This window comes from Mus caroli, chromosome 3 (genome assembly GCF_900094665.2).
Source record: "Mus caroli chromosome 3, CAROLI_EIJ_v1.1, whole genome shotgun sequence".
NCBI classification, from domain to species: Eukaryota; Metazoa; Chordata; class Mammalia; order Rodentia; family Muridae; genus Mus; species Mus caroli.
The window spans coordinates 145749128-145762860 of NC_034572.1; the positions used below are offsets into that span (position 1 = coordinate 145749128).

The window sequence follows — 13733 nt, forward strand, 5'->3', positions numbered from 1 at the left end:
GGAATATGTCAGCGTTTTTACTGTATATGGTTCTGTGTGCATTAGGGAATATGTCAGTGTTTGTTCTGTATATGGTTCTATGTGAATTACGGAATTTGTCAGTGTTTGTAATGTATATGGTTCTGTGTGCATTAGGGAAAATGTCAGTACTTGTACTGTATATGGTTCTGTGCGAATTAGGGAATATTTCAGTGTTTTTACTGTATATGGTTCTGTGCCCATTAGGGAATATGTCAGTGTTTGTACTGTATATGGTTCTGTGTGCATTACTGAATATGTCAGTGTTTGTACTGTATATGATTCTGTGCGAATTAGGGAATATGTCAGTGTTTGTACTGTATATGGTTTTGTGTGCATTAGGGAATATTTCAGTGTTGGTACTGTATATGGTTCTGTGCGCTTAGGGAATATGTCAGTGTTTGTACTGTATATGGTTCTGAGCACATTATTGAATATGTCAGTGTTTGTACTGTATATGATTCGGTGGGAATTAGGGAATATGTCAGTGTTTGTACTCTATATGGTTCTGTCTGCATTAGGGAATATCTCATTGTTTGTACTCTCTATGGTTCTGTGTGCATTAGGCATCCTGTCAGTGTTTGTACTGTATATGGTTCTGTGCGCATAAGGGAATATGTCAGCCTTTATACTATATATGGTTATGAGCACATTCGGGAATATGTCAGTGTTTGTACTGTTTATGGTTCTGCGTGCATTAGGGAATATGTCAGTGTATGTACTGTATATGGTTCTGCGTGCATTAGGAAATATGTCAGTGTTTGTACTGTATATGTTCTGTGTGCATTATGGAATATGTCAGCGTTTGTACTGTATATGGTTCTGTGTGTATTAGGGAATATGTCAGTGTACTGTATATCGTTCTGTGTGCATTCGGGAATGTGTCAGCGTTTTTTCTTTATATGGTTCTGTGTGCATTAGGGAATATGTCAGTATTTGTACTGTATATTGTTCTGTGTGCATTAGGGAATATGTCAGTGTTTGTACTGTATATGGTTCTGTGTGCTTTAGGGAATATGTCAGTGTATTGTACATGGTTCTGTGTGCATTAGGGAATATGTCAGCGTTTTTTCTGTATATGGTTCTGTGTGCATTAGGGAATGTGTCAGTGTTTGTACTGTATATGGTTCTGTGTGCATTAGAGAATATGTCAGTGTACTGTATATGGTTCTGTGTGCATTCGGGAATATGTTAGGGTTTGTACTTTATTTGGTTCTGTTGCATTAGGGAATTTATCAGTGTATTGTGTATGGTTCTGTGTGCATTAGGGAATATGTCAGCGTTTATACTATATATGGTTCTGTGCACATTAGGGAATATGTCAGTGTTTTTACTGTGTATGGTTCTGTGTCCTTTAGGGAATATGTAAGTTTTTATAATGTATGAGGTTCTGTGTGCATTAAGGAATATGTAAGTGTTTGTACTGTGTGTGTTTATATATATATTATGGAATGTGTCTGTGTTGTCTTTTTGGCTTTCTGTAAGGTCATGGAGGAAATGGTTTCTTGAAATTCCAAGATTCTGAAGAAATCACCAACATAGAACTTGCAGATGCGTTTGAACAGATGTGGCAGAAGAGACGGTAATTACCAAGTAACTCTTCACTTTATTTTCTAACTTCACCCTTTTTTTCTCCTGCAGTGTCAGGGCTGAACCAGGGTTGATGCACACTGGGCAGTTGCTCTACCCTGAGCAACACACCCAGCCCTAAACAAATGACCTCTTTTTCCAAGATAAACTAATATCAAAATTTCTTGTGGGAGATGTTTAGTTATTTTATATGATTTTTAACTTGTCCTAATCATTTCTCCTGCCATCTGAATTTTATATTTGTTATTTCACTGAATAGAGATTTGTGAAAGAAAAACTCAGTTACTGTGTAGCATGAGTGATTACTTGGAGCTTTTCCATGTATTTAGTGCATGTGTGTACTTGCATGCATATGTGTGTGCACACTTGTGTGTGTGCTCGTGCACGCACACACAGCATATTGTGCATGTGGACGTCAGAGAAGAGCTTGTGGAGTTGGTTCCATCCCATCCATAGCCAGGTGGTTATGGGCACTCAAGAGCCCTCCCATTGGCTTTGGATTGACTTTTAAGATCTAATGTTATGTCACGATCATGTCTAGTTTCACGTAGCTGTAACCCTCACTTCCCAGTGTGTTTGAAAGAGAGAGTCACAGTGTAATGCAGGCTGACCTTAAACTCAGGATATCCCTGCTTCAGCTTCCTGAGTAGCTGAAGTTATAACTGTGTGACACTAAATTAGTTCATTATGTTTGAATTCAGAGTCACGCAGAGTTTCAGAGCATAGGCAAAGTGTAGCCAGCTTCTTGCTTCCCTACATTGCTTGAGTATGGTACATGCTTATGTGTGTAATATGCACATTAACAGGATATGTACAAACATTCATGCTCACCAGTTACAGCTCTGCATGTATGTGTGAAATTTCCAAGAAAACCTGTGTGCCAGGTGCTTCCTGGCTGTCTGTTTGAGTTCTGAATCAGGTGACAGAGAGTGGAAGGAAACAAATGGCGACAGCCCCCTCGGGAGGTGGCCGCTGCCTCGGGATGTGTCCACTGCTCCCTTTTTGAATGTTGTCATGTGTAGGATTTTTCTTTCAACTTTTAGCTAATGAGGTAGCTAAGAGTTAGATTTTGAATTATTGGAGAAATGTTAAAGTACACTGCCAGCACGATCCACCTCCGAGCCTCTGTCCTTTCTCTTTCAGCTACAATGAGCTGCTGTTCATTATTGACACTTGCCAGGGCGCATCCATGTACGAGCGGTTCTACTCTCCTAACATCATGGCCTTGGCTAGTAGCCAGGTGGGAGAGGATTCGTTGTCGGTACGTGTGTTCTCCCTTGATTCTCAACCCCCTGATATGACATGTTTTATGAACATGTGTGCTGATCTTAGACATTGAAAGCAGGACACTTGTGTATTACACTGTATCTTAAGGTGATCCGATTGACACTGACTCTCCCATGTTCCCAGCACCAGCCTGACCCTGCGATTGGAGTTCATCTTATGGATAGGTACACGTTTTATGTCTTGGAATTTTTGGAAGAAATTAATCCAGCTAGCCAAACTAACATGAACGACCTTGTAAGTATCTGTTGGTTTGATTACAGCACGTGGGTGCTGGCTGTAATGGGCTGTGTGAGGTCTGCTCTTTCCAGGATCCCATGGGTGCTGTCTTAGCATCATGGTGTGGCTTTTAAATTGTTTTGAATTCACCTTTTTATTAATATCTTCTTTGAAAAAAAACTTCAAAATCGTGCTTATCTGTGTGTGTGTGTGTATGTGTGTGTGTGTGTGTGTGTGTATGTGTGTGTGTGCAGAGGCCAGAGGACAACCCACAGAAGTTAGCAGGTTATGTACTTCTGCCGTGTGAATTTGGGGGCTAGAACTCAACTCAGCTTGTTGGGTTGGTGGCATGTGCCTGTACCCGCTGGGCCATCTTGTCTTCCAGTGCGTCCTTTACCACACATGGCCACAGCTTCAGCCCAGTCACCTTCTGTTCTGAGGTACTTGGCTGTCATCTCATATGCTTATTCTCTTGTCTACTAGGTATATTTTTAAAGTGATCGCTCCATGTTTTGAAGTTCTGCCCATTCTGAGTGGGTTAAATCAGGCGATACTCTTCTAGGAAAGCTACCCGAGATTTTTCTTGGGATGTATTTTATCTTTTCAGAGCTTCCATAGAACATAATTTCTCCTTTGTATCATTTCACACAGTCTGTCTTTTGTTGATCACAGGCATTGAGTGAAGTCTTTGCCATCTAAGGTGAAGCTCTTGGAAGAGAGAATCTTAACCTTACATAGTTTCTGTGGCCTATAATTTCTTGGTATAACTTGAATTTAATTGAAATTTCGGGTCTTTCCCGTGTTGATTGTACCATTCCAGTCCCAGCAGCTTGAGGTTGCTGTTAAGTTGGCACAGCGAGAAGCCACAGCCGGTGGTTATGTGGTCACAGGACTCCTTGCGTCTGCTTACCTGGGTTATTCACCCGCACACATTGGTGCAGTGGTCCTGCTCTACCCTCCCAGTGCCAGTGTATTGCTTGCACAGCGTGGCCTTTCCGTGTTGGGTCTGTGCAGTCACTGGCTGTGCCTGACACATGGGGCAGACACTGTGTGTGCTTTCCTGGATGTTAGAAACCGAGTGACCAGGCAGATGGCTCTGTCCTCACCCTTCACCTCAGCAGCTCTGCACTGGGATCTACTTGAGCAGAACAGTTTTGAGTGGCTTTTCAGTATTGAAGGAGTCCTGCCAAATTCTGAGAGCTACTGCTGTTGGCTGCCAAGTGTGGTAGGATCACTCGCTAACACCAATGTGAAGACTATGTACTGTGCTGCCTGTTAACTCCTGATAGGGACTTAATATTAAACTTTTATAATGCTAATTTCATTTTTTAAATAGAAAAAGGCACTATCTTATTTTTCTCCCTTTTGAAACCATGCTTTCCCCCCAGACCTTCTGCTGTCACAGAACTGGAGAGGGATGCTAAGAGTGCTCTCCTAAGCACAGCAGCCCTGTGGCCATTTATCTCACATAGGAATGTGACACACATTTACCCTGAGCCTAAATAAAATGCATCACTGGGGTTACAGAGCTTTATTTTACAAGTTGATTCTCAGTGTTTGGAATGCATGGCATGCCACCTCAAAAGTATAAAATATGTATTGCTCCTTGATGTCTAATGAATTTAAAAATACTTTTCCCATTGAAATTCCATGAGAAGTAATTGATTACAGTATATATTATATACATATAATCTATCAATCATCTACCATGTATCTATCATCTAATCTATTTATCCAGCCATCCACCCACATACCTAGTTAATATCTTGGTTTCTTGCTTACATTTGAAAATTCAGTGATGATTATTTTAATATCTTTCAATAAGAATAATCTATAAGTGCCAGGCATGGTGGCATACACCCTTAATCCCAAGACTAATGAGACGGAGGCAGGTGAATCTCTGTGAATTTGAGATCACCTTGGTCTACGGAGGGCTATGTAGAGAGATCCTGTTTAAAGTACAACCCTTCCCTCCGAAAAGAAACAAAAAGACTGATCAATAATTATTTATAGGTAAAGCGATTTGATATGCTTCTAAGTTGTAATCATACTTGCCTTCTATTGGCTAGAGAAGCAGAGTAAAGTTTGCCCAAGGGATTGTAGTCACAGGACTGTGTTGGGCTCTATAGGAGCAAAGTAAGAAGAGCTGGTCACCACAGGTGCACTGTGCCATTGGTGACAGTTGTTCCCTGTTTTACAGAGTCTGCACCTCAGGTCCTCTTTAGGCAGGGACCATGTGAACTTTAAGTAAACACTCCTGCTTTTCACAGTGAGTGAGAATATTCTGTCCTTGGAATTCACTAGTGTCCAATGTCACAGGAAAAGTAACACAGACTTTACTGTGACATCTGTGACTTTGGTTCATTTTCACTGTGGTTAAAGTGGTTAAACTAAGTCAGTTGGCATATAGTGAGGCACATAGTTTCACAGAGTCCGCAAGAGGTGTGCTGTGGGTCACATTGACCTTCCTGGAGTCCCACTGGGCTTTTTTACATATTGGACTACTGTGGCGCAGTTTACTTGACTGTCAAGTTAGAGTCAAACCTTAGATGAGTCTGGCCAGGTTCCTTACACTTCTCACGTCTGCGGCTTCCTTAGAATGTCAGGTACTGCAGTAGGACCGAAATGCTAGTCTCTAGCACCAGGACCTTAACTTTAGGTTAGCAGACTTTAAAATTCGCTCTAGTCTAATGCATTGTTTTACTGGGTTTAAGAGCTGCGTGTATGTGTGCTTGTCACTATTATACTGTTGTTGTTGCTATTTTCAGTTTCAAGTGTGTCCCAAAAGTCTCTGTGTGTCGACCCCTGGACACCGCACTGACCTTTTCCAGCGAGATCCGAAAAGTGTCCTGATCACCGACTTCTTCGGAAGTGTGCGCAAGGTGGAAATCACAACAGAGAAGATCAGTTTGCAGTGGGATTCACAAGTCGTGGACAGCAGGTATCACCGTAGTTACAATTTGGATAGAGTTTTTAGAGCAGGTTCTAAGGGCTGAGGATGGTGTTTGTAAGTAGTTGTGCTTCTTCACCGTCTTCACACGCCACACGCTTTTCAGTTCATGGACAGAAGCTGTAAATGTGGCTGGGACTGCGGTCACGATTGGATTTTGATGTACTAAGGAGTCTTGAGCTCTCCACAACAGTCTGCCATTCAACCCTGTTTTGCTGTTGGGACTTGGTAATTGGTTAGAGCTGGCAGGAGAGGCGAGGTCACTGTGTAGGGCTGTGGTATGCATGTGCATTTGTGAGAGAGACTGAGGGAAATTGACGGAAGTTGGGGGTTTGAAATATTTATGATGCTCAGGGTTTGTTTGTTTGTTTGTTTGTTTTAGTAATTACTTTTGAAAGGGAAAAAAAAACAAGCCTCATTGAGATTAAATAGTGGTTCAGTTACCAGGTACGTCTGTGGGAGCTATAGCAGTGCATTTCTAGCATGTGCCTCTAGCACTGCCTGAAACCTGGGCAGCTCAAACTCCAGACAGCATGCATGATGGGATGGATATATAGTTGCAGTACTGAATTAAGAGAAGTAAATTAAAATGCCAGGAAGAATTTCCCTGTGAAGGCTTCGGCGGCAGGATCTCATTTCCTGTTTTACAATTCAAAGCCTTATTTTATTTGTTCTTTTCTTTTCTTTTCCTTTCCTTTCTTTTCTCTTCTTTTCCAATTTCCTATGGCTGTCGGCCTATAAAACTATGAAGGCAGCAGATAAGAGCAATAGAAATAAGAATTTCATTTCATTTTTAAAACAATAGCTTTATGTCTCAAGCTGTTGCCCGTGTGTGGGATATGTTCTCTAGCTGGGCTGCCTTGTCTGGCCTCAGTGGGAGATGATGTGCCTAGCCTCACAGAGACTTGATGTGACCCAGGGAGGCCCCCACCCACTCAGAGGAGAAGGGAAGGAGCTGGGGAGGATTGTGGGAGGGGGTGACTAAGAGGGGTTTAATGAGCAGGATGTAAAGTGAATATATAAAACAGTAAAACACCATCTAGAGTCTACCCCACCTGGGGATCCATCCCATAATGAGCCACCAAACCCAGACACTATTGCATATGCCAGTAAGATTTCGCTGAAAGGACCCTGATATAGCTGTCTCGTGTGAGGCTATGCCAGTGCCTGGCAAACACAGAAGTGGATGCTCACAGTCAGCTATTGGATGGATCACAGGGCCCCCAATGGGGGAGCTAGAGAAAGCACCCAAGGAGCTGAAGGAGTCTGCAACCCTATAGGTGGAACAACAATATGAACTAACCAGTACCCCCGGAGCTCGTGTCTCTAGCTGCATATGAAGCAGAAGATGGCCTAGTCGGCCATCACTGGGAAGAGAGGCCCATTGGTCGTGCAAACTTTATATGCCTCAGTAAGGGGGAATGCCAGGGACAAGAAGTGGGAGTGGGTGGGTAGGGGAGCAGGGCAGGGGAAGGGTGACATGGAACTTCCGGGATAGCATTTGAAAGGTAAATAAAGAAAATATCTAATAAAAAAAAAAACAGTTAAAAAATAGAAGAGGAAAAGGGGACGACCCAGCAGCTCTAACATTACGTTTGTAAAGTTGCCAGCCTGTGCTGTAGGACGTCAGTAACCTGGACTAGGATTCAGGACGTTTAGCCTTAATCTCCTATCAGACTCGCTTTATAAGTTCCCTTGACTTCAAGCCTTAAAGGCCGTTTGCTCCCCTTTAGCCACCTGAACACGGATTTACTGTTTCTTAGAGACAAGGGCGTTGTTAGATTTTAGCTCTTATCTCAGACGAGACTGAACTGGATCATGAGGAGGCTGTAGTGACCTTGGAGTAAGTGCTGCTATACACTCTGGAAGAATGCGACTTTGACGCTTCAGTTTTCTTTATGTATTTGTTTGAAAGCAAAATTCTTAGTGCTGACAGTTGTCTCAGTTTATATTTGAGAATAAAATTAAGTTTTACAGCTGCATACCAAGGTCTGTTGTCTTAGAGCGCCCTCTGGTGCTTGCAAATAAATTTTATTTAGGATCTTGTCATTTACCTGGTGATATTATTATAATTTTGTGCACTGGTGTTCCACTAACTGTTTAAAGGTTCATCTAGGAAGACTGCACCCAAGAGTTAGATATTCTGTGCAATATGGTGAGATCGCTCTCAGAAGCATTGCTGTCTCCTTCATTCAGTTATCATGAGAATTTCATTTCTGTCTTGCTCTAGGCACTTTTACAGGCATTATCTCATGTGTGCAGTTGCTGTTCACATGCAGATATGAATCACAGTTTATCCACCAAGAAGCAGATATCCCAAAAACACATTTTGTGAAGGTAGTTGTGGATTCAGTGTTATAGTTTCAGATCTTAGACCAGCAGTATTAATACAGTGTTACTAAAAATACTAGTTACATTTTTTTAAAAAACATTCTCACACAATGGACACAATGCAGTATATTGGTTTGGATTGGCTGTTTTATATTTTTGTGCAGTGACTTAGCACTTAGTATCTTAGTCACATAGAGTGAAATTGTTTGTATGTAACTCTAACTGAAGCAGCTCTAGGAAGCAGAGTTCTCATGTGTGTCCTGGGACTTGGGCATGCTGAGGTGACCTCATGGAGCCACAGGGAACAGAAGAGGACAGACGGCTCCTTGACTCGGTTAATTCCTCCCGACAATTAATTGTGTTTTGCCTCTAGTGCTATTATTTTATTAGTGAAATTCATGTACGTTGACCCTAGCTATAGTTTTTCGTTAAAAAGATACATTAAAGTTGAGCAGTGGTGGCACGTTCCATCAGTCCCAACATTCAGGAGGCAGAGGCAGGCGGATTTCTGAGTTTAAGGCCACATTGGTCTACAGAGTGGGTTCCAGGACAGCCAGAGCTCTACAGAGAAACCCTGTCTTGAAAAAACAAAAACAAACAAAACAAAACAACAAAAGATACATTGTATGAAACCTTCAAAGAATAAAAATATCTTTAAATAAAGGATAATTTCTTTAATAGAATGCCTTTTCATGTGCATTTCAGTACTCTGACAAATATATACAACTGAGCAACCATTTCAGTCTGTCATGCTAAGGACTCTGTGTGCTCTGATGCCCTGACTGTTTCCTGGGTCCAGGGTTTGCCTTCTGTAGACCAACATGTACGTGGAGCGTGGGCTGGAGCGCTCTGTGAGTGTGACCTCTGTCCCTCGTGTAGTGCGTGTGCATTGGTGTTGATGTCTCAGCAGCACCTTATGCCTCAGAAGTAGACTTTGGCTGCTTAGCCTACAAATTGTCTCTTCACTAACGGAGGCCATTTCCCCCCATCGCAGATTTTGGGAATCATTTAAAATAAAATGCCATGAGTATTTGCACACAAACGTTAACATTTCTTTTATGTGAGTAAATATCTGAGTGTGGAAGTGCAGGCTCAGAGCCTTGTGAGCTGTTTCCCCGAGTGGCCGTCCCTTTGGAGTACCAGATGCTTGCTCCTCATCCCCACTCGCTCACTCATAGTGTCCCTAGGCATTCTGGGGAGTAAGAGCTCGTGGCAGCTTTCAGGTGCAGTTCAGTAACTAAAGATGCTGCCTGTAGTCTTACTCACTGGCCATTCATACTCGTAAAGGAGCTTTTGAAGGCTTTTGCTCATTTTCAAAACATTGATTTGTTTTCTCATTAAATGAGGCAGGTCATTATATGTTCTGGATACAAGTTCTTCTTCAGATACGTGAATCCCAAATTGTTTTCTTCAGCCTTTGGTTTCCCTTCCATCTTAGAGGCTCACTGCTGGTTGGTCGGCTTGCTCCATGTTTAGTGTCCTCTGGAAGTCATTCTTTGCTTAACCTGAAGTCTCAGAGGCTTCTAGACGTTTATGGTTTCAGGTTTTATGATTGAACCGCTGCTCTACTTTCAGTTAATTTTTGAGTATGCTGCCGGGCCATGGTTGAGTATGGTGTGAGGTTGGAGTTCATTTTGCCCAAGTCAGCTTGTTAGTTTTCTAAAGAAAGCCCACTGGGATTTTGATTGAGATTGGCTTGACTCTATTAGTTTGGGGACGATGGCTAGTGACATTGATTTGTATAATCTGTGCACATAACCCAGCAGTTATTTGATTAGTTACCTTCGGCGTGTTAGTTTACAGTTTATTTTTCTAATCCCTTTTTGGGGGATCATATTGTCTTTGCCAATGTAGTGCTGAACAGAGCCCCATCAGAAACTCCAGCAGGTGTCTCTTTGACTGGGTACTGACTGCTTGATTTCACTGCTTATGGAAGGACGGCAGTGCACGTAAGTCACCACAAGCATTCCAGAGAATGTGTGTTTACTAGGAATTAAATCAGGAGCTAGGGCATGTATTTCATGGAGACATCTGAGCACTGGCTAAAATTCATCCTGAATATTGTGAAGTCTATGGTTCCACTATTCCCCTGAGTACTGCTTGTCGTAAGTGGGGAAGCCTGGGAAGCCAGAGGCACAGGGTGAGTGATGTGTTGCAGTCCCCAACTTCTGCATACTGTTGTATTTCAGAGTGGTTAATATATTTGCATCACCATATGCCGCGGGCAGACCCAGTTAGGGTCCCTCAACTTGGGGGAGAATCAGGGTTCTGGTACTCAGGTGGGCAAGGAGTCAGCGAGTGACAAACAGGCACGAACATAAGAGAGTGCTGAATCTGAGTGTAATTTCTCAAAGTGAGCATCAGACTTATATAGTTATTATAGAAGAAAACATAGAAGTTAGGCAATACATCAGACAAGATACATTGAGGTCCTCTGATGTATAGTGACTCTTTACACAAAACAGAGGAAATACATACATAAAAACTGGCAGGAACCAGGCAGTGTTTATAACTGAGATAACCAGCCCTATCTAAAGTCAGCTACTTTTAGAGTAGTGTGAGGGCTTCACACCCTAGCCAGTTCTAGGCTATTGTATAACTCACCACCAGGGGTCCCTTAGTAAGCACTTAATTATGTTATTCCTCTGGGCCTAGTAAAAGCATGTACCAGGGGGGTTCTGTCTTTACTACCCTTTTTATAAATAATACAATACTCAAATTCCTCCTTAAACCACAGCCCACCTTCTTCCTAGACCATTGTAAATTCCTGCATATGGGAGTGACTTAGCTATAATTCTAAGTATCTATAGGGAACCTCCATTTATCAGAGGAGCCCACCAACTTTCTTCTATTATGTAATGTAGTCTGCCATACATGACTGTAATGAGAATTCCAAGTTTACTTGCCCTGAGATTTCTAACTCTTATCCAGTAAACTGCAATGCCTGATTTCTTTCACTATCTCTCTTTCAACACTAGAGGCATTTCGTCTAAATAAGCAACATTCTTACTAAATTCCAAGCCCAGAGTCAGCTCAATGATTAACTAAGATGTTGGGACACCAGTGGAGGCAAACCCCCCCCCAAAAAACAAAAAACAAAACAAAACAAACAAACAAACAAAAAAACAATGTTCAATCTAACATGGCTATTTGTTACATTATTTCTTGGGCACACTTATATAATAAAGCAATACCATCCCCCCCCCAAAAAAAAACCCAAAAAACCCACACAAAACTCTCCACCAACTATCACAAAGACAAATCTGGGCCACATCTGTGTTCCTAGATGTCAAGGACCTCCAAGAGATCAGTTTCCATGAAACTTTTTGCCTCAAGACTGTGGCTAAGCTTTTGGACTTGTCATGCAGACTCTATTGGAGTGGGTGTGACAACCATAGTCCTGTTACCTTCGGCATCTTACTTGGCCATCTGGTTATTATCTTATGACAGTTTGCCACAGTTTGCCATGCTATTCATCTCAGATTCTGTTAAAATAGAACTTGAGAAATTAGCAATTTATAAAGGCGCACAACTAATAAGGAAGTTATCCATCTTATAATTTGTCAACATAAAATTCTTACTATAGTTTCAAAATGCACTGATCATCTTGTAAGCGCTTTAGTAGTTTCTTTTGCCACCTTCAGAGAGCCCAAACACATGAGGGATTTGGGCTCCGAGACAGCGATGTGTGAGCAGTGCAGCCCATGACTGACTTACTCAGCATGCTCAAGTGAAGTGGCCAGTACCACTCACGCAGAGAGACAGACTCCACTTAATGTTTGTTAACATTGCAAAATATATCACAGCAAACTTGTTTTTCTTAAAACAATAAATGTCAGAATTTAGAATTTGAAATCATGTTCAATCAAAAGACGGTGTGACTGCTTACATATGACTGGCCGTCTGTTGTGGCTGCTCAGAGGGTGAATGTCTGATTTCATCACAGATGGCTGAGGTTCCTCTCGGACCTTAGCTCTGTTCCCTCACACACCGAGTGTCTGTTAATTATGGCACTGCTTCCTTCTAGTCAGTTAAGCCTGGGTTAAAGTTGGGCTGCATGATGTGGGGAACATTACAGTGTAACGGCTGCCCGGAGTCGGTTCCTGGATTCAAATCCCATGCCTTCACGAGCTGAGCTGCAGAACCTGGAGTGGGGTTGGGCGGAGCCTGAGCTTGGCCCGCTCTCTGCCTGTCTCACAGGCCTCGGAGGAATTAAACTTGCCTGTGCTTATAAAGAAAAAGCAAGAGTCTGCTTCCCAGCCGCTGGTGCTTGGCCATGTTGCCTGGAGAAAGCAGGTCACAGCCTTGTCAGGTGCTCCTCTCACTCATCAGTCCGTCCTGCTGTTGTCAGTGCCAGCTAATCCTTGGGGCTGGAGGGCTCCTTTAGGTGGAGCTGGGCTCTTTGCACCAGGAGATGGCAGCATTATCTCATGTTTGTGCATGTGTAACAGACCTTTCCGAGATTCCAGAGGTCCAGGTAGGCTGTAGCTTTGAAGAAACTGTGATGTCGCTGTCTCCACCTGGCAGAAGACAGAAAGACTTTTGATACTGAGTTGTCAGTTCAGAAAAGAATGGGAGGAATTTCTCTCTGTGGAGTTTTTTGACGTAAGAAACCTAATAATATATAATTTTACGTGTAAGAAAGCTAAATCTATAGGATACCTCAGAATCACCATACTTTAGCATCTTTTAATACATTAGTTTGTTAGTTACTTAAATAAGAAATTATAGTTCAAAAATCATAAGACGTTTGTTTGAAGACTTATTACTTAAGAATGAACTATCTTTAACTTAATGGGGGGAAAGTAGATTGGACTTTTAAAGGATTCACTTTATAAAATAAACACTAGGAATGCACTCATTAGGTGATGCAAGAAGAAGATATAATTAATACCAATAATAGTCAGTAAGCCCCGTGTAGACATTGAGATCACAGAGAGCCTTTCACCCGGCACTCAGGTGTTCTGCAGGCTGCTTGGTGACTGCCAGACCTCCTGCCCTGGTGCTACAAGCCACCCCTGGCCGTGGTGGAAACGGACTTGACACATTTCAGTCTAGTCATTTGCATTCCATCTTCAGACACGTTCTTTAGTCTTCCTTAAACTTAGGTATTTTATCTATGAAATGCTGCTTTCCCTTGCCCCTCTAAAGTAGCAGTAGAGTTGAAGAGAATGCATACAGCAACATACTTACAGTCTGACACTCCTGTGTCCTGCCCTCTCATACAGTGACATACTTACAGTCTAACACTCCTGTGTCCTGCCCTCTCATACAGTGACATACTTACAGTCTGACACTCCTGTGTCCTGCCCTCTCATACAGTGACATACTTACAGTCTGA

At 42.3% G+C, this 13733-nt stretch overlaps 1 protein-coding gene across 2 annotated transcripts in view; it reads left to right on the forward strand.

Moving 5' to 3' along the window:
• Pigk (phosphatidylinositol glycan anchor biosynthesis class K) overlaps window positions 1-13733 on the forward strand; it is an 81082-nt gene that overhangs the window by 30477 nt on the left and 36872 nt on the right. For both annotated transcript variants that reach the window (XM_021158609.2, XM_029475289.1), the window contains 4 exons: window positions 1504-1600; window positions 2752-2869; window positions 3019-3129; window positions 5880-6052. In XM_021158609.2, the coding sequence (XP_021014268.1) occupies window positions 1504-1600; window positions 2752-2869; window positions 3019-3129; window positions 5880-6052 (499 nt within the window). The remainder of the gene's footprint in view (window positions 1-1503; window positions 1601-2751; window positions 2870-3018; window positions 3130-5879; window positions 6053-13733) is intronic.